At 43.7% G+C, this 27,794-nt stretch overlaps 1 protein-coding gene across 3 annotated transcripts; it reads left to right on the top strand.

The window, feature by feature from the left end:
* The first annotated feature begins 177 nt into the window (after positions 1-177).
* GASK1B (golgi associated kinase 1B) lies at positions 178-27,794 on the top strand. 3 transcript variants are annotated; one of them, XM_053257989.1, is made up of 6 exons: positions 219-261; positions 2,224-2,432; positions 3,259-4,496; positions 24,165-24,379; positions 25,885-26,111; positions 27,158-27,794. In XM_053257989.1, exons 3-6 carry the CDS (start codon positions 3,521-3,523, stop codon positions 27,363-27,365), a joined length of 1,626 nt encoding a protein of 541 aa, XP_053113964.1. In that variant the 5' UTR covers positions 219-261; positions 2,224-2,432; positions 3,259-3,520; the 3' UTR covers positions 27,366-27,794. The 3 variants fall into 3 exon arrangements, with proteins under 3 accessions (XP_053113966.1, XP_053113965.1, XP_053113964.1); XM_053257991.1 differs by lacking the exon at positions 2,224-2,432 and having other exon boundaries at positions 178-223; XM_053257990.1 differs by lacking the exon at positions 2,224-2,432 and having other exon boundaries at positions 185-261.

Below are 27,794 nucleotides of genomic sequence, written 5' to 3'. Positions count from 1 at the left end.
TCCCCTGAGAGGAATATCTTGTAGTGCTCACACTTCCAGTCTCCCTTTCATAAGCAACCAGGGCAGACCCTGCTTAGCTAAGGGGACAAGTCATGCTTGCTACCACAAGACCAGCTCTCCTTGCTGAGGCTTTTCTGACAAGCCTAACCCTGCCTGCGTTGCCCCAAGCCCCTTCCATGCCCAACCTGAATGAGAGCATCATCAACATGCCATCCTGTGATTGGTTTGTACTGGCCGTGCTCCCATTGACATTGGGTAGAGGTTGGTGGACTTTCTTTCTTTCTTTCCTCTTGTTTTCTCTTCCCATCTTGTTCATAGAATCCCAACTAAGCTCCACTGTGTTTACACTAGTGTAAGTAGCCACTGCTGTAACTGAGACCACAGGATGGCACTGTTACTTCAACAGGCCTGTGTATGTCTTAGGCCTCAGTAGGCCTGAGGTACACAAAGGCCTCCATTTTGTTGTGGCTGTCTGTGCCTACACAGATGGGCTGAGTTACACTGAAGGGACATGATATCAAAGAGAAAACTATGGAAAACAGAATACAACCTAAATATATAGACACAAGTGAATTTTGGCCCGTTGAATAACGGGCGCTAGTAATGGCGCTCCTGGCCCCCCGCCGCCATTCCCCCTCCCTCCGCCGTACGCCCCCCCCACCTTTAAGGGCCAAATCGGCCCAGGCACTTGCCCCCGCCAGGCCGGGGAGACGGAGGCCGGGACCGGGGGCGGAGCGGAGGCCATGTAACTTTAAAATAAAAATTGCTCCCGCGGTCGCTGCCACCGCCGACCACCCTCCCTCCCTCCCAGCTGCTGAGTCCCCCTTACCCTGGCCGACTGCTGTCGGCCGTAGACAGCCCTCAATTTAAGAGGCAGAGAGGAGCTCGCAAGCAGAGCTCCTCTCTGTGCAAAGCCTCTTGCCGAACTGCCACTTTGGGCGCAAGGGACGCAAGCGCCCAAAGCGGCAGTTTGGCAAGAGGCTTTGCACAGAGAGGAGCTCTGCTTGCGAGCTCCTCTCTGCCTCTTAAATTGAAGGCAGTCTTTGGCCGACAGCAGTCGGCCAGGGTAAGGGGGACTCGGCAGCTGGGAGGAAGGGTGGGCGGTCGGCGGCGTCGGCCGCGGGAGCAATTTTTTTTTTAAGTTACATGGTCTCCGCTCCGCCCCCGGCCTCCATCTATTTTGGCCGAGGCGGCGGCTCCGCCGCCGCCTCGGTCACTTTCCCCCGCCGCCACCTCTCCGGCTTCTTCGGGGCAGCAGCTTCTGGCTGCCCAAGATGGCTCCCGGTGCCGGCGAGCGTGTCTCCCTTGCCCTGTTCTGGGCCTGCGCTTTGTGCAGGCGCAGAACAGGGCAGGGAGGCACGGACATACGCTTGGTGTCCGTCCACGGACGGACACCAAGCGTTTTATTAGAGAGGATACTTTGCACTGCTAGTAGACTAGAAAGCTGAATTACATCAGCAACTGTCCTCTTTTTGGCTAAGAAGGGGCACAAGGCAGTCCCAGCCCTGCTAAAGCTGCTGCAAGTACTTTATAGGATGGCCCCATTCCTTACCAAAATTAAACCTAGGTATATGTAACTAAGCCACCTAATGGCACAGTAGGAAATCACTTGACTAGCAAGCCAGAAGTTGCTGGTTCGAATCTCTACTGGTATGTTTATCAGAATATGGAAAATTCCTATATTGGGCAACAGCAATATAGGAAGATGCTGAAAGGCATCGTCTCATACTGCGTGGGAGGAGGCAATGGTAAACCCCTCCTGTATTCACCACGGGGCTCTGTGGTCGCCAGGAGTCAACATCAACTCAACGGCACGCTTTACCTTTTATATGTAACTAACCTGAACACTTTTTATTCTCTTCTTAACTTTGCCTCCATCTTCCTCCTGCTACCTCTTTTACCTCCCTCTGAGTTGAATTTTAGCTTCTAAAGTTTTTAGGGCACTGATGGATCTATATAACACATTAATACAAGTTAGTCTCATTTAATTAAATGGGACTTACTATCTAGAAAATGTGCGTAGGCTGTCAAGGCCACCCAAAGCTTTCTTTTCTGTACTGAAAATTCTTAAATGTTTGTGGTTGTTATACGCTAGGGGGCCTCCAAGAGTTAGAAACCCACCAGATTGTTCTTTTTGGAAAAGGCAGTACACCAATGCAGAATTTAAAAACATGTTCTTGCTTTTTTTTTTATTTTTTTATTTTAAAAAACACTCATAAAAAGTTCATGTAAGTTTGTAGCAGTCATCTGCAGACAACCACACTGTACAGTCAGAATATTTTGAAGGAATATAAAACCTGCAACAAAACCTCTAAAATATGAATCACAGTCATTCACAGTGTGCTCCTATAGTAGGAAAACCACAGGTTTTACTGGACGATTCTTTCATTAGTGTTAGAAACTTAAGAGAGGAAGACTGAGGCAAACTGTAGGTAAGAGATTTTTAAAAACAATAAACCTACTATAAGCAAATGTTGCTCCTTATTCCAGCAGGAGGTGCATGTACGTGTCTGTCAATATGTATATATCTGCCTGCCTACCTACACACACTGGCACGTTCTGTGATAATAAGAAATCATTTGTTTGTTCATTTGCGATATTATATTTTTGTATAAGGATATAGCCAATTACTGTAGAAATATTTTAGTTTCTAAACTGTGTATATAATTACCAGCAATGTTTCTTTAATGTAGAACCAGGAAGCTTATTAAATAGCTGTCTGCTATATTTAGCTCAGTCTAGGCCTAATATATTTCTTTAATAATGTCAGCATGCCTCCTTGGATTAGTGCCATCTCTGACTAGTTAACGTAATATTTTCTCATAATAATAGCAGGCAATAACATATGTGGTTTTATAAAACATCTTCCTTGTTATTAGCATGGGAAGCGGAAATCCTGACTTCACTACATTCCAAAAACATGTGTCCTACTTAAAGTTCTTGTTACATGTTCAGTTATTCTGTTCATCATTCTTTTTTTTCTTTTTTCTTTACTATGTTTAAGATTTAAAAAATATTTTCTTATTAACTGGTATCCATAATTCAACTACCTGGGTTTTCTTCCCTTTTGGTGTGCACATACAATCATTAGCCGTACCTTTTAAACACAGAGCCTTTCATGGTTAAAAATAACTAAGCAGATGATGCTTTAAAAATGGTATTTATAATTCTCTCCCTGGTAACAGTATGCCAGCCCAAAAGGAACTTCCAGACTTTTCAGACTGTGACTCAGTTAACTTTTTTGTTTTGTTTACACAGCCGACTCCATTCATTCTCTGGAAAAAAAAATCACACTCTTTGTGGTGGCCGATAAGATTTTAACAGCTTGTTGGGGTAGCCTGTCAGATGCACTAGGACTAAACATTAACATTCCTAGGGCATTTCCAGTATGTGTGCATATATATACACAGCTGGAAAAGGAGGAGGAGAAATCTGGTCATTTAGAAAGCATGCATCATCATCCTAACTGGCAACCACTGAATTCTTTAAGCTGCTTTCATCATGTTGATTCACTGGAGAAATGAGCTTCCTGGATCAGACATGCCAAATTATAAACTGGTTCATTTGCTCTTTGTGTACATCCCGGTTGCTGAGACTCTGGAATGGCAGGTGCCCAAGGACCAGGAGGAATTTGCTAGTTGGCACAGCCTGTGTGATTTACCTGGGGTTTCTCGTCAGCCAAGTAGGCCATGTTGTACCACAGCACAGAGCAGGACTTCCAGAAGCAAATTCTAGGAATCTCCAAGATGCTGTCCAGACCCCATTTCTTGAAATCCCATTGGATGGCACCTTGTCCCTTCCTGATTTGGATAGACCCCAGATGGGGTTGAATGACACCTCAGCACTGCCCAACGTGGTCTACATCACCCTGCGGTCCAAGCGTAGCAAACCAGCCAACATCCGAGGCACTGTGAAACCCAAGCGAAGGAAGAAACAAGCAGTCCCTTTGCACAATGGAAATAGCCATCCAGTGGCTATCAATGGACAGGAGAAGCCTTTTGTTCAAGAGTCACTTCATAGGACTCGTAATTCTGTAGGAATGAGGAGAGCAGGAGCAGTGCCTGAGAAAGCAAAGCAGCACCAGGAGGACAACAAGCAGAAGGCATTGCCCCCAAAGGGTAAGAGACACTGGAGACCTGTGGCAATGGTAAGAGATGCTAATATTCGACCCAGTGCTCAGGAGAGCAATATCAGGATATACAGTGAGAGCTTACCACCTTGGCTGAGCAAAGAGGACATCTTAAGTATGCGTTTTTTGGCAGACTCCAAGATAGACAGTATTCAAGAGGCACCTTCTGAACATGGAGTACTTCTGGTATTTGGGAGGACTGCTGCTATTAACAGGTCAGCCAAAGGAGATGTTTGTAGCCAAGGACACTGTGGCCTCCTCAAGAGACCTCTTGACTTGAGTGAAGTGTTTGCCTTCCATTTGGACAGGATTCTGGGGCTGAACCGAACCTTGCCTACAATAAGCAGAAAATCGGAATTTGTCCAAGGTAATCAATTTTCATGATGCACAGTAACTAGGGCATTTCCCCACATGGGACATTGTTTCTCCTACAAAGGCCATCAAAAATGCAGTGTAAATACTCTACAGAGTATTTAATACCCCCCCCCCCTTGTTACCACCCCCCCTTAGATAAGTTATTGCAGGCTGCTAGCTAAACCTGTACTTTTCTGAAGGACACAGGTTTCCCACACCCCCACCCCCACCCCAGAAGTTATCAGTATTCTAAGAACCTTCATGCATCATTGGGAAAGCTGAGAGTAGAAAAAGACTCCAACTTTGATTGTAGTATAATTTTTGTAAGGAAGAGGGACAGATGATTTGTGTTCAGATATTAATCATAGGTAATGTGGAGTTGCACAGAGTAATGGAAGGGGGAAAAATAATTGTGTGGCACAGCTTGAACATAGGCCAGGCTTGCCAGAACATGTTGACATTGCCCTGGCTGAATTTTGTTTTCTGCACAATGAAATTTTATGGACCAGAGATTGCTGTCAGTGGGTATGCTGTCAGATGTTATAGCTATGGAATTTCCACTCATTCCAGCATGGCTTTTCAAAGAGTTCAGGATAAACCAGTGAAATTAATGGAGGCTGTGGCACAGCAGGGCCTTGTGATTTGCTAGAAATTCAGTTCTAGTAACACTAGAATTGAATGAAATCTACTTCAGAGACTGCTCAAGGTGATTTGATGGGCACTTCACATATTTTTTTTCTCTGTTCATGCTGCTAGGTTTTACTATTTTTCTTTTTCTTTTTAACAAGTTATCACAAATACATAGCAATGGAATTCTCTGACACAGCTAGGTTGGAGGATATTAGGCATTTTTATCCACTCAGGATTTCTACTATCAGTATTAAAAGAGCTTTTTAAATTATTCTGGCAAAACCCCTGAATGCTAGAAATGAAATGTAATGATGAATAGACTTTTCACCCATATCGATAACAAAACATGCAAAATCTGTTATACACAGATCTTACAGCTTGCTTAAACTATACACTTCTCATTTTCTGTATCCCAAAATGAAATTAAAATTAGACCAAAATAAATGCAGTTTGATATATGCCTTAAATCTCACTGTTGCATTAAATTGTGGCTTCAGCAGAAGTATTAGTCACAAATCATAACCAGAAACCGCTGCAATGCATTTTAATGAATCACTAAAAAAAAAAAATCTTTGCTATTTCTGCTGCTGATTTATTCCTAGTGCAGCAATTACATAATCTTATTCAAAATGTATTTTCAGATTATATTTTTCTCTAAGAAAAAAAATAAAGCAACCATCTACTAGCAGCAGACAGTGCAAAGCAAGTAAACCAGTAGTGTCTGGTCTGATAACACGTTGTAAACCTTTGCATAAGGCATTATCAACAGATCTCTAGAAGTGCTTCTTCCTTGCTTGTTTTGGGGAGTTATTCAGGCTACTAGAGCGTGGGGGACATTATGCATGCATTATTTTTAGGAAAAGGTTTTGTTGCTTTAGAAATGTCAGAAGGCAGTTTCTGGGTAGATCCTGGATGTGGTCGCACTGATGATAACCTGCAGCCCCCTTGTAAACTGCTGTTAGCCTAACCTAAGAAATCGTTGATTTTGGCCTGCACTAGCATTTTAAAATGTCAGAAGGAAAGAAAGTAATCCAGCCTTCCTCCTTCTCTCTTTCGCTGTAATTCCCAAAGATGGAGAACTGTTGCTAGGTGATAAGAAGAGGGTGTGTGTATGTGTGGAGTCAGTTTTCATTTTGATTATTTCTTGCCAGGCTGTTTATTAGCTACAGGTGAGATCAGAATGTTGAACAGCAACAGGACATGGCTTTTCCTGAAATCATTCTCCATCAAATGTCCCATTTAAGACACTGAAATCATAGTTACTCTGGGCATTATCCACTCAGCCCCAGCCCCAGCCCCAGCCCCACTGAAACGAATGGGAGTTCCTACGGTGCTCTTATCTATTTCAGTGGGCTTTTGCAGGAAAACTTCCTGGTATATTGTGTTTCTCATTTTTATTCCTGATTTCTTCGTTGACTACACAAATTTGTATGATAAACAACTTCAAAATGAAGAGGAAGCAGACTGATATATCAGAGCTGAATTAGCATTCATTCATCCCTGTAGGTCAGATGTACATATGTGATGGTTAACCCTGGCTAACTTGGCAAAGAGGCACTTTTTAATGTGATGATTCTCTTTTATTTAGCAGGGGGAGAGTAACTGGCCCTATCCACCCCCAGCACAGTACCTCCAGTGACTGTTGCTGGTGTCTATCTTGTGTTTCTTTTTAGATTGTGAGCCCTTTGGGGACAGGGATCCATCTTATTTATTTATTATTTCTCTGTGTAAACCAACCTGAGCCATTTTTGGAAGGACAGTATAGAAATCGAATGAATGAATGAATGAATGAATAAATAAATAAATAAATAAATAAATTAAAAGCTGTGTGTATACACACACACACACACACACACACACACACACACACATATAATGCAAATCAGTCAGCAAATACTCAGAAAATCATGCTGCATGAGAGGTTTAAATTAGTAGAGATAATAAATGTATCTACAACTGCACTCTCGAGTTCAGTAGTCCTCTTCAGGGAACATAAGGTGTTTTTAATCTTTCCTCCCATATGTAGTCTCTCTCACACACAAAATTACATAAAGTGAATCTCTATCTTTTGAAATATTACTTTGGGGCTGACATCTCAACATGATATTTCCCTTTTAGCGTCCCTCAGTAGTGATGTGATATAAAAAGACAAATTTGCTGCCATGTTAACATCTTGCAAAATAGGCTTCTCAAAGCTGTCATTCATTCTGTGTCAGCCTTTTCTAGAGATGCACTTAGGAACTACATAGAAAACAACTTTAGCTTGTGCTCCCCTTTCCCCTCCCCTCCCTCCTGCCTGCAGTCCTTTCACATTTGACAGGCTAACAAAATGCTCTCTGTTTGCTGTTGGCCAAATGAATGGTGAACCTTTAAATCACAGAATTAATTCACATTGTTCTGTGACACGTCTGCATTATTAGAAGGGAAAGCTGACTCCTGACAACTTTTGCCCTAAGATTCATTACTGTTGACAGATCAAAATTTAGAAAGGCTTGGGTGTTGTAAGAGAGGAAAGCCTTCCGTCGTTCTGACTTGCAAAGCAAACGAAACATAATTTGTAATGTCAGTTGCAAACTTGCTGCTTTTGTCTGGGAGCTCACATGTGATGTTGGCTGAATGAAGGCCCTTCATCCCAAGAGATGAAAAAAGTTAACAAATCAGGATGTGGAAAGGGAGATAAACTTGCAACAAGTTTATAGTAGATTATCACTGATCTGTGTTTGCTGAGGTTAGGTTGTGGACCAAGGCAAAGTGCTGAGGATCTAGAAGGAAGGTTTCGACAAGGTTTGTACTTTGGAAAACAAGGTCAAGATTCAAAGGCTAATTGAACCCTTGTTCAAAATTAGGGTGAATTGTGCCCCATTTGAGAAGGAAGATAATGATGATGATGATCATAAAACTGTGTTCAGTGTTCTGAAACTCCATGTTACAAGTCAGGATCAACCTTAATTATGCAAAGTGCTCTGTGGTAGTCACCACTCCGTCATAATATTGTTTGAAATCACAGTTTTTACTAATATGGTGGTATTTACTAAAAGGTGGCAGACCTCTTTTGCATTGCATTGGAAAATGACAGTACTATGCAGGTTCAGCACCAGGAGTCAATGGGACCTCCACTGCCTAGAGATGTACATATCAGCCGGTATAAAAATATGATAAATAAATAATACATCAATGCTGTTGTAATTCTGTAAACACCGTATGTCCATAGATGTTTAGACCAGAACCTTTTCCTTCCATGTAGATAACACGTCATGTGCCCACTTTCCTCATTATCTGTACACATTGTTAAATAAATAGCACACCATGATTAATCACCCCCCTTATAAACCTGAACTGTTGTAGAAGACCTTTGGTTTTAAATTGTTTTAAGGCTTTAATTTGGTTTATTTTCTTGTAAACTGCAGAGACGGAAATTTGGGGCGGTGTACAAATAGCATATAGAAATGAATAGCATGCTTTTTGTAGACAGAACCACCCTTGTGAACTTTGCTTCTGCAAGTCCCCAAATATTTAAAAACATTAGAGCCAACATGGATATGAGAACAGTTAGAAAGGAGAGCTGGAGACGACATTCCACAGAAGAGAACATTGCCCTTGCGACCTACAGGGGCTGCTGTACAACATAGAAGCGGCCCTCGTGGTGCTGTTTCCAATGGAAACAGTACTGCACAACTGCCCATAAGTCATTTTAAGTCATTCTACAGCTACCCTTCACTGGTGGGGCTGCATTTCACATTTGCAGCAGCCCTGGCAGGTCCTGAACACCAACATTCTACTGTGTGGCATGTCTGGCAGTGTTTTAAAAAGAGAATTGAAGGCGATATGGTAAAGCCATTGTCACCCATGGTGTACACACTTGTTTCTTTTGCCTCGCTCATCTCTGGTCAACAGATCTTGCCAGTTTTCAAGGCAGGGCAACAACATGGAAAAAACTAGAAAGAGAGCTGGCTGTGGGATGCTATCATACTGCCTTCAACTTTCTAAAAATATCTTGTCTATCTCCAGCCAAGTCTTCTACAGTGTAGCAAGAAGCAGAGTCCTTGTTGATATCAGCCCAGCGACATGTATATATAGTTTCAATTTACAGCACTAGCTAAGAACCAGTGTTCCCTCTAAGGTGTGCACAGAGGTGCACCTAGGTAATTTTGGAGCTTGGACCTAAAGGCCTTTAGAAGCCCCCCACCCCCCGCTGCAAGTTAAGCTTTTTTTTTTTAACATGTTGGTTCTTGAGGGAACAAACCACGCCACCCAGGACAGATTAAAGAGGATTTGGGGGCCTCCTGGGGCTGTAGAGGCCCTGGACTTTGGCCCCAAAGTCCAAGGGAAAGAGCGCCTCTGGGTGTATGCATCTGCACACACACACACACACACACACACACACGTTTTTTGATGTCACTCCGTTAATTTTTGGCCCCACTCCGGTTGAATCAGAAAGGCCCCAATCTGAATGCACATGAACACACACTGCCTTACTGCTGCCCAGAACAAAACTCATTCCTCATATAGATGAAAAAAATTAGAAAGAACACTGCTAAGGACCTAGCTCAAATCCAGGGTAGCCTTCATCTGAAATGTATTTAGTGTGAAAGAGCGTTTGACTTTGAGCCTCATTGTGTTTGCTCACTCCATAATTGGTCTTGTACCAACAGAGGCTGGGAACTTGGCACAGACAGAAGAGGAAGCTCCATTGATTACATTTAGCATGTTACCCTAGTGATTCCCACATGCTGATAAGCGTAGTCAGAGTGCTACCTTTAAAAAGAAGGAGAAGCAGCAGCAAGCAAGCAAGCAACACATTTGCTGTGCTCTTTCCAGCACACTTGAAATGGTACCTCATCAGAATGATTAATGTTTGGACAAAGGACAATGAGAAAACTTGTTCTTGCTGATTCATTCGGCTTTATTGAAGGCCCTTATCAGATTCAGCAGTTTTGTTTGCAGCTTGCTCTCATATCCTAGTATTTGACAAAATGACCAGAGGGCAAAGTAATATTGTGGTAGATACAAATCTACTGGAGAGTTGTGGTTTGTTTATGTACAGCCTATAGGTCAAATCTATAGATATAAATGCCCTCTTACATGACTTCATAATGACATTTTTGCACAAATAGACAAGTAATGTTTTTCATCTTGTCCAGTTTCTCCTCCAAATTTTGTAATGCTTTTAAAGTAAGATTGTATAGAAAGATAGGAAAGAGCAATTCTGCTATCAAAAACTTGATACTATGCTACTGTGTTTAACTGAGTCCTGTATATCTTATAACCCACCAGCTGTGAATTGTGACCAGGCAGGGCCACATTTTGTGTGGGCCTGGTTCAAGATTTCCTCACTATATTTGCCTAATTTTGAAATCTTTCTTTGTAATACCAATTTCCTCTGCTTTCTCCCACTTAACTTCAGATACACTTCTGTTTCCTCCTCCTTTCTTTCAGAATGTGAGCCACACATCCACACTGAGTAACACCCCCTCCATATTTTTTTCTTTCAAGAGGTATTCTTCTCAGAGGTAATGGCTGCATTCACACATACAGTAACATGAAACCCTGGGCAGTGTTGCTAGGGTCCCCATCCCTGGAGCTTGCTTGTGTGGAGCAACCAGGCTTGGCGGCATCTGCATGCCTGCTTGAAGGCATCTGCATGGTTGCCACATACGTTTTCCCATGGCCTAACACTCTTATGAGAGAGTGGTCCATGGGAGAAGGGCTGTCATCACACATTATTAGCAGTTCTGCCTGATGCCCCGGCCCCTCCCGGATGGTTCTTCTAATAAGTTGTGATGGGGTACAGCCGTGGAGCCAGCCAAATGGCGACCTTGCTCCCTACTCGGCGGCCCGCTCTAGTTACATGCCGTATGCGTGATGTCACACGGACGGGGGCGTAGCTCAGGCTCCAGAGGAGCCCAGAGCGAACTCCCCCCTCCTGCCCGGGCTGCTGAGAGCCCGAGCGAACTCTCTGTTTGTTATTTCAGGCAGTGCCAGCTGCCCAATAGTACGTTTCCCCCTTTCTCTCCCTGGCAGAGAGAAAGGGAAAAAGTACCACCAGGCAGCCGGCGCTACCTAAAATGACAAGCTGAGAGCTCACTCATGCTCATCTCATGCAAATGGGGCATGGCCCGTGCTGCCAAGAGCCCGAGTGAGCTCTCAGCTTGTCATTTCAGGCAGCACCGGCTGCCCGATAGGATGTTTTCCCCTTTCTCTCCCTCTCTGGAGGGAGGTTTTCCCCTTTCTCTCCCTCTCTGGAGGGAGAGAAAGGGAAAAATGTCCTATCGGGCAGCCGGCGCTGCCTGAAATAACAAACAGAGTTCACTTGGGCTCTCGGCAGCCCAGGCATGGGAGGGGGGAGTTTGCTCTGGGCTCCTCTGGAGCCCAAGCCATGCCCTCCTGCAGGCTTCAGCAGCAGCCTAGGTTTTTTTGGAACCCATTCGCACAATTGTGACTATGCCCCTGATGGGGTCTCCCCATGGCCTTCCAATCTCATGAGAGATTGGTCCATTCAGGAGTAGCATCCATCCTCATCACACATGAGAAATCTCTCCTTTCACTGGAGGCAGTGCTGATTCTGTTGCCTGGCCCTTCTCATGGCTAAGCCTAGGAAAGGCATGTGTTAACCCAAGGGGAAGGGTCTGCCCGCCCTACACTCAACATCATAATGCAAAAATAGAGCAGAACCATTCAAGAATTCCTGGGTGGGGCTGTCTTTTAAACCTGACCCCGGGTATCGCTGCTCTGCCATATGTTATCATATCAGCTATCTAATGGGGTTGCCCTGTATATGTTGCCACCACAGCTGCATGTACTTGTGAACATACATCTTCATTGCTTTATTTTTAGAGAGCAAAACACATAGTGCCCATCGTGCCATCCCGTCCACTTTTGCTCCTGATTGCTGGGGGAGGGGGAGGGACAAGGTGGGACAAGGGCATGTCCCCATGTGACTTTCATGTTTGACAGGCTTAAAAGCTTGAGATGGAATGTGGTGGCATCCCTGTTGCTTTGCAACTGATTTATTAGATTGGAGGCAGGGGGGAAGGGCAAGTGCTCAGAGAGGCGGCAAGTGAGAAGCACTGCAGGCATGGAGCAGGCATGATCCCGGGCAGGTCTGGGCTGCCCTCTCTATGGTTACAGTTCCAGAAATAGCACGAAATTGCGGTTATTGCAGAATCCGTGTTCGGACATAACACTGCTGTGCCAAAAGTTTAGTTTGGGGCAGTGAAACTCACTACACACTGAAGGTCCAAGTTGGAGTTTGGTGAGGGAAATTGCAGGTCACTTTGCCACAAAACCGTGGTTTCACACACTGGACATACACAAGTCCCAACCTCTACCTCATTTAATTGCGGGTTTGCATTATGTGCGAACGCAGCTATTAACTTTGTAGTGGATACCTCTAGAGTCAGATATGAGAGACCTGGATTTACTAATTTATGACATTTATACACTGCCTCCCCCAGACGGTTCAGATTCCCCTAGATGGTTTACCATTTATTATTAATAATAATAAATAATAACAATAATAAATAGAACATTATTGTGGTTGATTCTTCCTGTTTCTCTTTCCCTTTACAGGCAGTTGTTGTTTCTATGTGAGAAAGGAGGGGATTTAAGTTAGAGTTGGCAGCATAGACTGAAGCCATACCTGAAGATCTTTTTCCAGTTTCCCCCCCAATATTTTTAACAATGAAATCTTTCAAGATTGCTTTTATTTGTGACCTGGAAATGGATGCCAAATTCCTGGAACTTTCTAACAAATCTTGGAGAGTTGGTAATCGTAATTTAAGTCCTGTTTTTACAATAGTCTTGTTGAGCTCCTACAAGCTGTGCAAGTTCAAGCTCTATCATCCTAGAAATAATTTGGTTGCCTGTATCAACGACCCTGTGGCAGCACAAGAAATTAATTGAGGGAGGGCACATAAGGGGCCACCTAATTAGCCACCTAATGGTGGAGTGGGGAAGTAAGTTGCCTAGGGAGCAAGAGATGGCTGGTTCGAATCCCAGCTGGTATGTCTCCCAGACTATGGGTACACCTATATTGGGCAGCAGCGATATAGGAAGATGCTGAAAGGCATAATCTCATACTGAGCAGGAGATGGCAATGGTAAACCCCTCCTGTATTCTACCAAAGAAAACCACAAGGCTCTGTGGTCACCAGGAGTCGACACCAACTTGATGGCACAACTTTACCTTTACCTTAGGGGTGAAGTGCATTTCTGGGTGGGCAAGCTGTGTCTCATATGTTAGATTTTTGAAACAAAAATGGGGGGCAGGTGGGGGGGTCAATCTGCTTTTCTGAGGGAGTGCTTTTCCTCCTTTGTTGCCCCCCTCTGAAGCTACCCCTGCAATGACTGTCTCTTAGCTTCAGTTTATCATAGTGTGACGACATGAAAAAGAGAACAGTGCCCTCATACTTTTCAAAGATACATTAGAAGAGGTACTTTCAGAAGGTAGAATTTGTGGTGCTGGGATGAGAACCACTGCAATCATTGTATAGTATTATGCCCTGCTTGTGAGATTCCTGGGAGCATCTGATTGGATTAGATCTGATCGTTACATGGACCTTTGGTCTGATGCAGTATAGCAATCTTATGACAAATATCTTTGATGGTACTCTGTGGGAATTTGGAAATGGGATGGGGCTCTTAGATTCATCCTGCCTTTTTACTTCGGTGATGCTACTTTCTTGGTGCATTGCCATAATTTACATGTACATACATGGATCTTCTGAGAGCAGGTTTAGTTCTGAATTATTGGGGATTTTGTAGCCTGTGCTTAAATTCTGTATTTTGATCAGTGGTTGAACCTATAGAACAGAGTCAGAACCTATGGAACAGAGTCAGTTACAATACTTCTAAAAAACAGGCGAGAGTTCTCTGAATTTTCCCACCCCCTCCCGCTCCCAACAGGCTCTGGTTAAGTAGATGAAGATACAAAACCTGCAATTCTAATATTAGAAATCTGGTGGGTACATTAGTGTAGGCGAAGTACTAAGTTGCTATGGAGATGGGAACCATGTAAGTAAAAATAGCTGGGATTTCACTGATGCTGTATTTATCACCAAGGCAGTGACTGAAACAAAATGCATTTATCTGCTGACTCTGCACTCTCTGTGCTATATTTCTTATACTTAATTTTTTTTTAAAAAAAAAAGGTCTCATAAGGGCCTACTTCTAGACTTCATAGTTCCTCAGCTCCTGCCGAGATTAGCTGGAGCATTAGATGCCCTGCTGTTTAGCAGTTTGTAGGACAAGGCTCTGGGGCAAGACTCCATGTCATGAATAAACCACATCATTTTGCAGATTGAAGTGGAGTGTTGAAAGGAAGAGATGATATGGTGGGGGCAGGTTTCCAGGTTCCATGCAGAACAAACTCTGCCATGATTGCAGTTTGGGGTGTAAGGAGCACTTGGGCAGCCAGAGGATGCAGTCCTGCTGACAGCTCCCCCACCCCTGTGACTGTCAAAGCGTGCCCATGCCCCAAGCCAAGTCATGTCAGATGCAAGGGGTGTTGGCCAGTACCAGTTCTCAGGAGGCAGGGAAAGGAGCTCCTAGTCAGCAATTCAACAAACCACTGTCTGAGGAAGCTCTGTAGGGGCCAACTAGCCCCATCCCTGGTACTGGCCAACCCCCGGTATCTGATGTCAGATACAGGTGACATGGCCACTGCCCGGGATTGGGTCTGTTCGGACCGTCTCCCATCCTCCCTAGACAGCATTTCAGTGAAACACTGGCTGGGGAGGAGAGTAGTATGCCTCACACTTCCAGCTGGCGAGCACTATGTTCACTGGCTGGGCACAGGAGGGGACAAGGGGGTGGCCTGTCTGAGGGCGAGGGGGTGCCTTGGTGCCCCCTCAAACCTGGAGGCTGGGCGATCCCAATACCCCTGATTGGAGTCATAGTCTTTCTACTTCCTCCCCAACCCTCCAAAGCAGGCAACTGGGCAGTCTCTTCTTTTCCATCATCCAGTTGATTCATATGGTTGGCTGCTGGGAGAAGTTGGGAAACTGGTTACTGGGAAAGGGCAGGGGGCTTGAAGGGCTGGGTGACATGCTCAAGAGCCCGGAAAATCTTCTCTTGGGGAGATTCAGTGGATCTTGGATCATCTAGTTTGGCAATCTGGAATGATGTACCCTGCATGCACTTTATTACCTGCTTTCCATTTGTGGCATCATGCTTTTAGTCAGAATTGTACGCCACTTTTCCCAGGTTGCTTGGCCACACCCCTTGCACATTCATAGGTATGTCCCTATTTTCATCAGTGATGTTGGAAAGTATGTGCATGGGTTTTGCTTCAAATTCAGGTCTAGCTGATTATAATATTTGACTGATTTTGTGTTTTCCCCCTGTGTTTTTAATCCTACTTTCTAGTAGGCTTATGATATCATGTGATGTTCTCTGTGTGTGTGTGTGTGTCTGTCTGTCTGTCTGTCCCTGTGTTTGTGTGTGTGTTTGTGTGTGTCCTCCACCCCCACCCCATCAACATCACAATGCCTGGACCAATATGAACCAAATCGGGTACAGTTGTAGGGATACATAGGGACATCTCAATGGCATAGTTTGTGATGATGTCATCCACCAATTCAAGATGGTGGACATGTAAATGTTTGAGCCGCAAGTGGGCTAACTTGTGAACTGCCTAACTGATTTGGACCAAATTTAGTACAGTTGTAGGGATAGTGTACAGAAAGTAGACAGATTAGTCCTAACTGGAATGACTAGTGTTTTTACCATGGTCTGTTATGTGTGATGGTCATTTTACTAATACCTCCTTTAGCTGTTTCTGGTGTAGGATTCCTTATTAACTCTGTTTGTTTGAGGCATGCTATTATTTGGACATGAGCTAACCAGTCAGAAATTCATGTGCACTGTGGATGTAGATTCATTAGGGAACAGACGTATTTTAGGACAGGGGTCAGAACAGAGATATTTTAGGGCCCTTCTATTTATAATACAATGTGATATTATACACTTTCCAATTCAGTCACATCAATGTTTCTCTAGACAAGGTTTATTCACTTTAGTGGAGTCTGTTTTAGGGATGTGCATGGAATGGATTTTGCATTTTTGTTTCAAACTGGAAACAAAACACAGATGGCCAATATATTTCATTGAAACAGCAGTTGAACCGGTTGTTTTGATGAAACAAAACTTGAAACATTTCCCATGTTCCCCATGGGTAGCTCCTAGGGACATCAAAGTGAGTTTGGTATTAGGGCATGATGGGTGCTACCTACTACCCAACCCACAAAAGGAATTGCAAGCAGGTGGTTTTAAACTTTTTTTAACCTTTCCCCCAAACTCTGATAGGATCTTATGTGGGTTTGTGGGAAAGGTTACGAATTTGTTAAAAATCACCCACTTTCCCATTTCTTTTGTGGGTTGGATGGCAGGTAGCACTCAGCATGATTATCTGGACCCTTTTCAATCTGGCTTCCACCCCGGATATGGGACTGAGACTGCCTTGGTCGCTCTAGTGGATGACCTATGCCAGGAACTAGACAAGGGGAGTGCATCCCTGTTGGTTCTGCTGGACCGATACTATCAACCATGGTATCCTTCTGGGCCGCATCTCGAGTATGGGGATAGGAGGTACTGCGTTGCAGTGATTCCAGTCCTTTCTTGGGGGGAGGGTAAAGAAGGTGGTGCTGGGGGACTACTGCTCAGCTCTGTGGCCATTGGCCTATGGGTCCCGCAGGGTTCGGTCTTGTCCCCCATGCTGTTTAACATCTACATGAAACTGCTGGGAGAGATTATCTGGGGACTTGTCAGCAATATGCAGATGACACTCAGCATTATCTCTCCTTGTCACCTGATCCTAGGGAGGCAGTGGGTGTCCTGAATTGGGGGGCTGGAGGCTGTGATAGTTTGGATGTGGGCTAATAAACTGAAATTGAATCCAGACAAGATGGAGGTAATTTTGGTCAGTAGGAGAGCCAATCGGGATGAGGAGATTTTACCGGTTCTGGATGGGGTTGCACTCCCCTTGAACGAGCACGTACACAGCTTGGGGGTATTACTGGATCCGGTTCTACTTTTGGAAGCTGAGGTGGAGGCGGTGGCCAGGGGTGCCTTTGCACGGCTTCGGCTAGTGCGCCAGCTGCCTTCTCGAGAAGGCAGATCTGGCCACAGTTACCGATTCCTTAGTCACGTCACGGCTGGATTACTGTAATGCGCTCTATGTGGGGCTGCCCTTGAAGAATATCCGGAAACTGCAGCTAGGGTTTTATCTGGAGCTGCCTGTTGGGATCACATCACACCCATTTTCAAAGAGCTGCACTGGCTACCAGTTCATTTCTGGGTCCAATTCAAGGTGCTGGTTTTGACCTTTAAAGCCCTTAATGGTTTGGGCCTGGGATACCTGAGGGACTGCCTGCTCCCAAGGGTTGCTGCCCACTTGATGAGGTCATCTGAGGGGGCTCTGCTCCGGGTGCCGACAATGAGGGAGGCTCGGTTGTCATGCATGCGGGACAGGGCCTTCTCTGTTGTTGCCCCCAGATGCTGGAATGCTCTCCCGGTGGCTATTCGCTCCTCAGTCTCCATCACAGCTTTTAGAAAGCACATTAAATTGTGGTGTTTTACCCAGGCTTTTATTTGATTGTCTCTGCTGCTGCTCTTTGTACTCTGTATTGCTTTATTTATTTATTTATTTATTTGTTCGATTTTTAGACCACCCTTACAAAATAGCTCAGGGCGGTTCACAAACATCAAAGACCCTTTAAAACAATTTAAGAGCACTGAAAGACCAGGCCAAACAGGTAGGTCTTTAGGGCTCTCCTAAATTCCAATAAAGAATTCAAATTACGGATGTCTGCAGGGAGCGCATTTCACAGTCCAGGAGTGGCTACAGAGAAGGCCCGCCTCCTCAGATTTATACTGCCGTTCCACAATGGCTCCGGGCTGTTTACAATTAAAACAAACCACTAAAACAATAAAGAGCTAAAAACAAATTAAAAACAATATAACAACAATTAATGACTTAAAAACATTTTAGAACAACAATTAAACAATCACAGTGATTAAAAGCCCCAAAATCGGGTTAGAATATTAAAACAGATTTTAAAACCCTGGAAAGCCAGGCAAACAAATATGTTTTAAGGGCTCTCCTGAAGGCTAATAGAGAATTCAAATTGCAGATTTCCTCAGGGAGTGCATTCCACAGCCCTGGAGCAGCTATAGAGAAGGCCCACCTCTGAGTTGCCACCAGATGAGCTGGTGGTAAGTGGAGATGAATCTCCTCAGATGACCTTAATGTGCGGTGGGGATCAGACCGAAGAAGGCACTCTCTAAGGTAACCTGGACCTAAGCCGTTCAGGGCTTTAAAGGTAATAACCAGCACTTTGTATTTTGCTCGGAAACATATCGGCAGCCAGTGCAGCTGTTTCAAAATAGGCATAATATGGTCTCTCCGGGTTGCCCCGGAGACCAGCCTTGCTGCCGCATTTTGAACTAACTGAAGTTTCTGAACTACGTGCAAAGGCAGCCCCATGTAGAGTGCATTACAGTAGTCAAGCCTGGAGGTTACCAGCCTGATGCACCACTGTTCTGAGGTCATCCTCCTCTAGGAATGGAGGCAGCTGTCAAATCAGCCTAAGCTGATAAAAAGCACTCCTGGCCACAGCCTCCACCTGAGATACCAGACTGAGGCCTGGATCCAGGAGTACCCCCAAGCTGCGTACCTGCTCTTTCCGGGGGAGTGTAACCCCATCCAGCACAGGGAGATCTAACTCATCCCTCAGATTCTGAGCCCCTACAATGAGCACCTCCATCTTGCTTGGATTCAGCTTAAATTTGTTATCCCTCATCCAGCCCATTACTGCCTGTAGGCAGGTATTTAGGGAATGACTGCCATTTCCTGATGAAGCAGATGAAAGAGAGAAGTAGATTTGGGTGTCATCAGCATACTGATAACACCCAGCACCAAATCTCCTGATGACCTCACCCAGCGGTTTCATGTAAATATTGAAAAGCATTGGTGACAGAATAGAGCCCTGAGGGACTCCATATAACAGCTCTCATTGAGCAGAGCAACTGTCACCAAGCTCCACCATCTGGGATCTGCCCAAGAGATAGGAGCGGAACCACTGCAGAGCAATGCCTCCTATCCCCAACTCTGCCAGGCGATCCAGAAAGATACCATGGTCGATGGTATCGAATGCAGCCGAGAGATCCAAGAGAACCAACAGAGTCACACTCCCTCTGTCAATTCCCCGGTATAGGTCAATATACTTTTTATGCTTTTGTTTTAAATTTTTAATCAGATTTGTTTTATATTTTTAACTTAATATTTTAATTGTGTCTTTTTTACAATCTTGTTTTTAAATTTTGCTGTAAACTGCCTTGGGATTGTTTTAATGAAAGGTGGTATATACATTGAACAATAAATAAATATAAAATAAATAGAGAACAATGAGTTGCTTTGAGTTCCCCATTGTTGTCTATGTCAGGAACAAGCTGCAGTCACAGCGTGTACACACGCATGTTTTGAACTTCAATTTGCAATGATTTTGCAACCCTGCCTTGAAAAACACTGCAGAGGCACACAGTAGAAGGAAATCTGTCCCTCCTAACACAGAACACACATTTCAAACAGAGTCCAAAAAATGGCCACTGAGCCAAAATCCACTACCAGCCATAGTGCCTGTGCTGTAGTAACATCACTGGCACAAGTTGCTCTCTCATACACAATTATGATTCCTACTTCCTAACATTGTAACAGCTGCCACAGCAGCACCCTTAGCAGCAAGCATAGCCATAAGTGCAACTAGAGCAACTTCAGCCAGTTTTTGAACAAGTATACCTTGCAATGCAGATTGCAGAGCAGACATGAGCAGTGAGTGAAGCACAAGTTAGTCTCTGGGCCTGACATGGAGCTCATCATAGCAATATCAAATTAATATTACAGAGATTTTGAGAGAGAGAGAGAGAGAGAGAGAGAGAGAGAGAGAGAGAGAGAGAGAGAGATGTCACTGTCCATTTCTCACCACAACAATATCTCACAAACAAAACAAACCACAACTCAAGGAAGGCAGGCAAAAGTTCTGCTTTTGTCAATCTGAGATCCAGCAAAACCAGAGAGTTATAGCAGCAATAGCACCACATATTATACTTGGTGCTGAGAAAACCACAAAACTAAACCTTCCATTTAAAATGAATGTATTGACCGATCTGCTTCAAATTAAATATGCAGAACCCTTCTACTTGTCTTATATCCGTGCTCAATATCAAAGCCCTATGCCAAGCCAGTCTAGGTGATCTAAAGGGTGGGACCCAAAGAGGGGTGCTTTATCCTTCTTTAAGAAGGCAAAGGGCAGATTCCTCCACATGGAGGTAGAATGATGGCTGGGGGGCGGGCTTCAGTTCCAGAAGTTTTTGTAATTTTGTGCAATGAAACAAGCCACTTATAGGACTTTTTGATGTTTTTAGAATTTTTAAAAATATATATTAAAAATCAACAGATTGCCCAATCCACTTGTCATGGCTCAGACTTCTGACTCAGAAGAGTCAGAGCAGGAATGGGAGGATTCGCCTTCTAGTGAGGGCTCAGAGGCACAGCAACAGGATTTGGCAGGGAGACCAGACTCTGGAGCTGAGGATTCGGAACAGCTACCAGACATGATTCCTGAGGAGGAGGAGGCTGGGATTTCACCTGTCTTGAGAAGACATCTCAAGAGGAAAGCTCAGTGGGAGTCACGCAGGTGCAGGAGATCACAAGAGAGGAAGCAGAAGTGCTGATTCAGGAAAGCCTGATTGGCTGCTGGTTCTCTTGAGCCATATATATTTAGCAGTCTGTGAATTGCTCAGATGCTGTTCGCAACTTTTGCTCACCGCAGACCGTGTGCTATTTTGAATTCCCAACTTTTCTGAGTTACAGTTTGCCCTTGTTTGTGCTTTCCTGCTTTCTTGTGTTAATTCCTTGTTCTGGTGTCCTTCGTTCTTTTCATTCCTTGCTCTGTGCTTCCTTTTCAGTTATTACTCAGTTATTGTTAGAGGGGGGTACCTAGTTCAGTTCAGGGGACTTAATTCATTTACTATTTTTTGTGTGAGCCTTTTATTTTCCTTCGTGCAGCTTTGCTGCTACTTTCTGTTAACTCACAGGGGGAGTGCTGAAGGGGGTTGTAAATCCTGTTCATGATTCGGGTTAGCCGAGCTAACAGATTTATGACACCACTTCAAATTAAATTATTCACCCTGCCCCACATTTGTGCCCAATATCAGAGCCCTATAGCAAGCCATTCCATAAATATACAAGGGGGTGTGTGGTAACCACAAATGGGAAATCACATACCTTCCATTGCTGGCTCTCAGGAGGAGGCAGGCAGAGGCTCAGGACACGAATAGGTGGCAGTTGCAGGGCAGGGCAGACAGAGGGTGTGCACAGCACTCTGGTGGGCAGAAAGCTGGCCATTTTGCCTCATTTTTTCATTGCTGCCTGCAGGAAGCCTGCCAGCCCGCACTGGAGAGCTTCATGGAGACAAGCAGAGAGGCCTCCAGAAGCCCCACCCACCCACTGAACAGCTGTGCCCCAGCCCATTGGGAGCCTTCCAATTCCAGGCAAGCTTCCCAATCACAGCCAGCCCCATGCGGCTGGCATGCAGGGTGCAGAGGAGGCATTGCAGAGCCCACAGTGGCTACAGGGCAGGGAGGCATGTGTGCTGGGGTCCTCCAGAAATGAGAGGCCAACCAGCCATGGACCAGCACCCCAGAGTCTGGGCCTAATGGTGCCTCTTCTCCCACCTATGATCTGAAGGGGTACAGTCCAGGCGACGCCAAGATACATTAATATGCAAACATTGTACATTCAGACTAGGATAGCAGGGTGTCATCTGCATACTGATAACACCCTGCACCAAATCTCTTGATGATCTCTCCCCGTGGTTTCATGTAGATGTTAAACAACATCAGAGACAATATGGAGCCCTGAGGGACACCATACAAAAGTTTAGATTTTGAAGAACAACACTTTCCAAGGGACACCATCTGGGACCTGCCCGAGAGGTAGGAGCGGAACCACTGCAAAGCAGTGCCTCCCACACCCAACCCCCTCAGACGCTCCAGAACAATACTATGGTTGATAGTATCAAAAGCTGCCGAGAGGTCCAAAAAGAGAGTCACACTTTCTCTGTCAATTCCCAATAGAGATAATCCATCAGGCCGACTAAGGCAGTCTCCACTCCATTGCCCACCCAAAAGCCAGTCTGAAATGAGTCTAAATAATCAGTTTCCACCAAGACTGTCTGGAGCTGGGAGGCCACTGCCCTCTCAGTTACCTTGCCCAACCATGGAAGTTTGGAGACAGACTTGTAGTTGCTCAACTCTGAGGGATCCAGTGGAGGCTTCTTCAGAAGTGGTTTAATAATTGCCTCCTTAAGACAAGGAGGCATCCTACCCTCCATCAGATAAGGAGGCATCCTACCCTCCATCAGAGAAGCATTTATAATCTCTACCAAGCCTTCTACAACAACCGCCCCCCCCCCTCCGCCAGATAGTATAAGTATAGTACAAATGTGTTAAATAAAAAAATAAGCCATGTCAGGCAAGGATCAAGAAAACAGATGGTAGGCCGCAGTATTCCAAGCAGCTCATCCACATCCTTAGGTGTCTTAGACTGGAACTGATCAAACCTAACCACACAGAGTTGTCGCTGGACACCTCTGCATCACTGCAGTAATTGTGGAGACTGAGTATAAGCCGGCCTGAATATGAGAGATTTCCCCCACAAAGAATTCATTAAATATGCCAGAGCGGGTAATTGATGGTTCCAGAGTCTGATTCAAGGTAGGAGGGGCACATACTAGCCCTTTCACAACCCTGAACAACTCTGCTGGACGTGAACTTGTGGATGCAATATGAGCAGAAAAGCATTGCTTCTTTGCCACACGTATTGCCTGAGGATAGATCTTCAAATGCACTCCATGTTGCAATCTGTTTGATTCGAGTCAAGTCTTTCTCCACTTGCGCTCCAGTTGTCTTCCTTGTCACTTCAGCCCCGTAGTTCTCCCATATGCCAAGGGGACAGTTTTGAAGTGGGTTGGAGAGGATGCTTAGGAGGGATCCTGTCTATTGCTCTGGGGAGTTTGTTGTTCTGATTCTCCACCAGGGCATCAACAGCATCGCTGGCAGAGCCTGTTGCTCTGTGAATGCACCATTCACAGAAGACACCAACAGGTCCTGCATACCATGTCTAAAGATTTTATCAGCTTTTCTCTTGGATATTTTTATTGTATTTAAAAAATTTTATTCACCATTATTGATTGATTTTAACTGTTTTATGATATTTGTGAACTGTCCTGAGCTATTCTGTAAGGGTGGTCTAGAAATTGAATGAATGAATGAATGAATGAATGAATAGCCTACACAATCTCACTGTGGCTTGACTTTTGGGGGAGTCATAGAGCCGCACATACATTTTATGTATCCTCTCTCTCAAGCATATCCCCCTTAGAGTTAGGAAATCATACATTGTTAAAAACTAAAGCACTAAAGATAAGAATATAAATCTGTTTCTTAGATGCTGGAATTCATTGCTCAGTCATGCATATATCACTGAATGATGACAGTCTCATAAATGAATATTGCTTTACTGAAATTGAGTGAGCTACAGTGATTTACATCAGGTGCTGATCTGCCAAACCACTTTTAAACTGTTTAATAAATCTTCTCATGAAGTAGGGTTACTTTTAAGCATGCCACATTTGTAACCAAAAGGCAGCTGTTGTTCTCAAACTTTGGAGATGATTATAATGTCCAGGATTCTTCCTTGACTTTGGTGGCTTCCTTTAGATGTGGAGTATGACCACATTAACCAAAGGAAATAAAAGCATTTCTTGTTTCAGATTCTTCCCACCACATCTTTAAAATGTCTTCTATAAACATGTGTTCTAAGCACTATGATTTTAGACAATGGCTAAAGAATGGCCAGATGTTGCAAGTGAGAGCCCTTGGATTGGGAAAGCATCCCATTACATGTTTCAAATAAATAAATAAATAGAGTCTTATGAGCACGGCCTAAGTATGTTACAGTTTATATTTGGTATTTTTCTTTTCTTTCACATTAGATAATAATCCATGTCCTGTTATTCTTTGGGATCCCTCCATGGCTCAGACAGACAATGAGACACACTCTTCATTGAAACTAACCTGGGGAGTTTACAAGCAGCAACTAAAACAGAAGTGCTGGCAAAATGGCAAAGTGCCCAAAGCAGAGTGGGGATGTACAGATGTCCATTACCATGAATGGTCCAAGATGGCACTCCTTGATTTTCTTTTACAGGTAATACAATTATGTCCAAGTTAGATCTATCTATCTATCTATCTATCTATCTATCTATCTATCTATCTATCTATCTATCTATCTATCTATCTTCAGTAAGGAGATTGATATTCATATATATATTCATGATATATATGATATTCATATATACAGGTGAAACTCAGAAAATTAGAATATCGTGCAAAAGTCCATTAATTTCAGTAATGCAAATTAAAAGGTGAAACTGATATATGAGACAGACGCATTACATGCAAAGCGAGATAAGTCAAGCCTTAATTTGTTATAATTGTGATGATCATGGAGTACAGCTCATGAAAACCCCAAATCCACAATCTCAGAAAATTAGAATATTACATGGAACCAAGAAGACAAGGATTGAAGAATAGAACAATAGTTAGCAGGTTAGCATTAGAAGAGGCATTTTCCAAGGGGACTCACTATCCCCTCTGTTGAAGAGCACCTCAACACCATAGGGGCCACAGAAATCACCACCAGCCAATTACAAAAAGCAACTTTACTGGGAACAGCCTATATTCTGCGATGATATCTATAACAGCAACAACATTGACAATAAAATTCAGCCATCCCAGGTCCTTGGGAAGGACTCGATGTCTGGATAAAACAAACCAGTCAATAACACCTGTCTGACTGTGTAAATAAATAATAATAATAATTAAGCCCACCCAAAAGCCAGTCTGGAAAGGTTCTAAATAATCTGTGTCATCCAAAACATCCCAGAGCTGAGAACAATCACTCACTCAATCACTTTGCCCAGCCAAGGAAGACAGGTCTGTTATTAGCTATCTCTGAGGGAACCAAAGCAGGTTTCTTCAAATAAGGTCTAATAATAGCCTCCTTAAGACAAGGAGGCATCTTTCCCTACCTCAGTGAAGCATTTATGATATTTACCAGACCCTCTCTGATAATATGACTATCAGATGAAATAAGCTGAGTTGGGTCTTAGGTCAAGAGAGCAGGTAGTGGGGCATACACTCTGAAGCAGTTTGTCCTCATTTTCAGAAGTAACAAACCGAAAATGATCCAATTCAGTCCTACAAGGGGGTTGCTGGGCACCTCTATGATAGACTCTGCAGTAATTGTGGAGTTTAGTTCAGCATGAATACAAGATTTTTTTTTTGGGGGCAAAAAAAGTTGTTAAAAACATCACAGCAAGTGACAAATGGTTCCAAATTCAAATTCAAGGCAGAGGGGGCTGCTTTGATGCTGTAATACTATAATTTCCCTATGGTCACCTATTAAATATATGGCTGAACTTGGACCAGTGACATCCACCTTATAGTTCATGTTATTAACCACAGGATAATAACAGCATCAGTTCTCTAAAAATTAAAATTGTTAAAATTAAGAATGTTGTGTATTGATGGGACTGAATAATGGATGTGATGATATGCTTTCCTCTGCATTTCATCCCATAATCCTGAGAGAGAGTTGTCTGCATATCGCTGTACACTTCATTGTGAAAACAGAATTGTATTCATTTTCAGATCTACCACCGCTTGGATAGGAACTGCTGTGGATTCAAACCACGCAAGGAAGATTCCTGTGTACAGAAGGGACTGAGTCTGCATTGTGACAACCAGGATAACATTGTTTTGACACACATTGTTCAGAGCCACGATAACCCTAGACATTTGGTCCTTATCGATAATAAAGGTTTCTTTGACAGGAGTGAAGACAACTTAGATTTCAAACTATTGCAAGGCATAAACGAGTAAGTTCTGTGATCGACTGACAAGTACAAATAGGGTTCAGTAGCATTCCCCCTTTCATCATTTCACCTTTAAAATGGCAGTAAATCAGAGATATAACTTAACACATTTCAAATTGTGAAACATTAAGGGCTGTTTCATATGTTTCTGTCAGGGGTATCAGCCATGAGGCGTGGGAGGGGGGGGGGCAGGGACATCAACCATGAATATTTCAGAAGCTGGGATGGAGCCATCAGAGAATCTAGAGCCACTTAGTACATCAGCCAGCTGGGGTGGTCACTCTGTAATATAGTGGGGACAAATGCTCACTATTTTTGACAAATTCTACACCCCAAGAGATGGAAAATAGGTGATAGCATTGCAATATTTTCAGCTTCAGTGTGTTATCATGCTTTTATTGCCCTTGGCCCTTGGCCATTGGCCAAAAGTGCAGTGGTGTCTCAAAAACTTTTAAAAGTTTTAAAAACAACAATAAAAATTTATCAATATTGTCAGAGGAGAGAAAATGAAAATTGGCAAGTATGCCCTCCAAAGATTATTCTATGGAGAGAGTACAACTATTGCTTTCCGGTTACCCTAACCCTGACGCTAACCCTTTCCTCTGTGCAAAAAAAAAAATGACTGCAGTTTGTGGATAGAGATAAAGAAGGGGTGATTGCCCACAGAAAGCTGTAAGTGTAACATTGCAATCACCTATTTCCCATCTCTAGCGGGGTGGCAGTGCCAAAAATCACTACGAGCATTCATCCCCTGAGGCAGTACCAATGACCAGTTACCATCAGTTACAATAACTTCACGTTGGGATCTTGCAACCCTTTCCCTAGTCCCATGGCCCAACTAATCGAGTTCCTCACTCTTCACCTGACCTATTTGCCTTTTGGGAACTGCCTTCTGCTTGCTTCTTTAATTGATGGTCAACTTATTTCAATCCTACAAATTGCCTAGCTGAGTGCAAGAGTGAAGCTGAAAAAGCTGAGTTGCAAAATATTTTCAAGTATTTTCATGTAAATTTATATCAGAGCTGAGAAATTCTTGTGCTTGCTTTCAGGTTCCCTGAATCTGCGGTCTCAGTGCTGAAAAGCCATCGTTTGCGAGAAAAACTTCTGCAGTCTTTGTTCCTGGACAGAATTTTTTGGGATAGCCAAGGAGGTCGCCAAGGAATTGAAAAACTCATTGATGTGATAGAGCGGAGGGCTAAAATCCTTCTTACCTACATTAATGCTCATGGGGCAAAAGTACTACCAATGAATGAATGAGTAAAATAGTCTCATTCCAATGAAAGGTCACAGGGCTTTTAAAACGTTAAATAAGGAAACATGCACACCTGACAAAAACCTGTTGATACTTTTAATTCTTTTTTTCATTTTCAAAGGGCACATATCTACAAATGATAAATTTAACATTTAAAAATAAGTATTCTGTGAATGTAAACTGTGACATAAGCACCAACTTGTTGCTTTATAAAGTCAAATATATACTCATTTACTTGTTTGTTTCCACTTTGGAAATCAAAACACCTTCCAGCAACACAACAGAATTTTCACCGTTTATTTGATTTTAATGTGAGTAAACTTGCAGAGCAATGCAATGCATTTGTATTCAGGAGTAAGCCTCATTATTTCAGTGGGTCTTACTCCCAAGGAAGTGTGTATAGGATTGCAGCCATAAAGGTGCTTATCACATTG

The sequence above is a fragment of the Hemicordylus capensis genome, chromosome 5 (assembly GCF_027244095.1).
Source record: "Hemicordylus capensis ecotype Gifberg chromosome 5, rHemCap1.1.pri, whole genome shotgun sequence".
Lineage (NCBI taxonomy): Eukaryota > Metazoa > Chordata > Lepidosauria > Squamata > Cordylidae > Hemicordylus > Hemicordylus capensis.
This window is presented reverse-complemented; position numbering and strand designations above follow the sequence as displayed.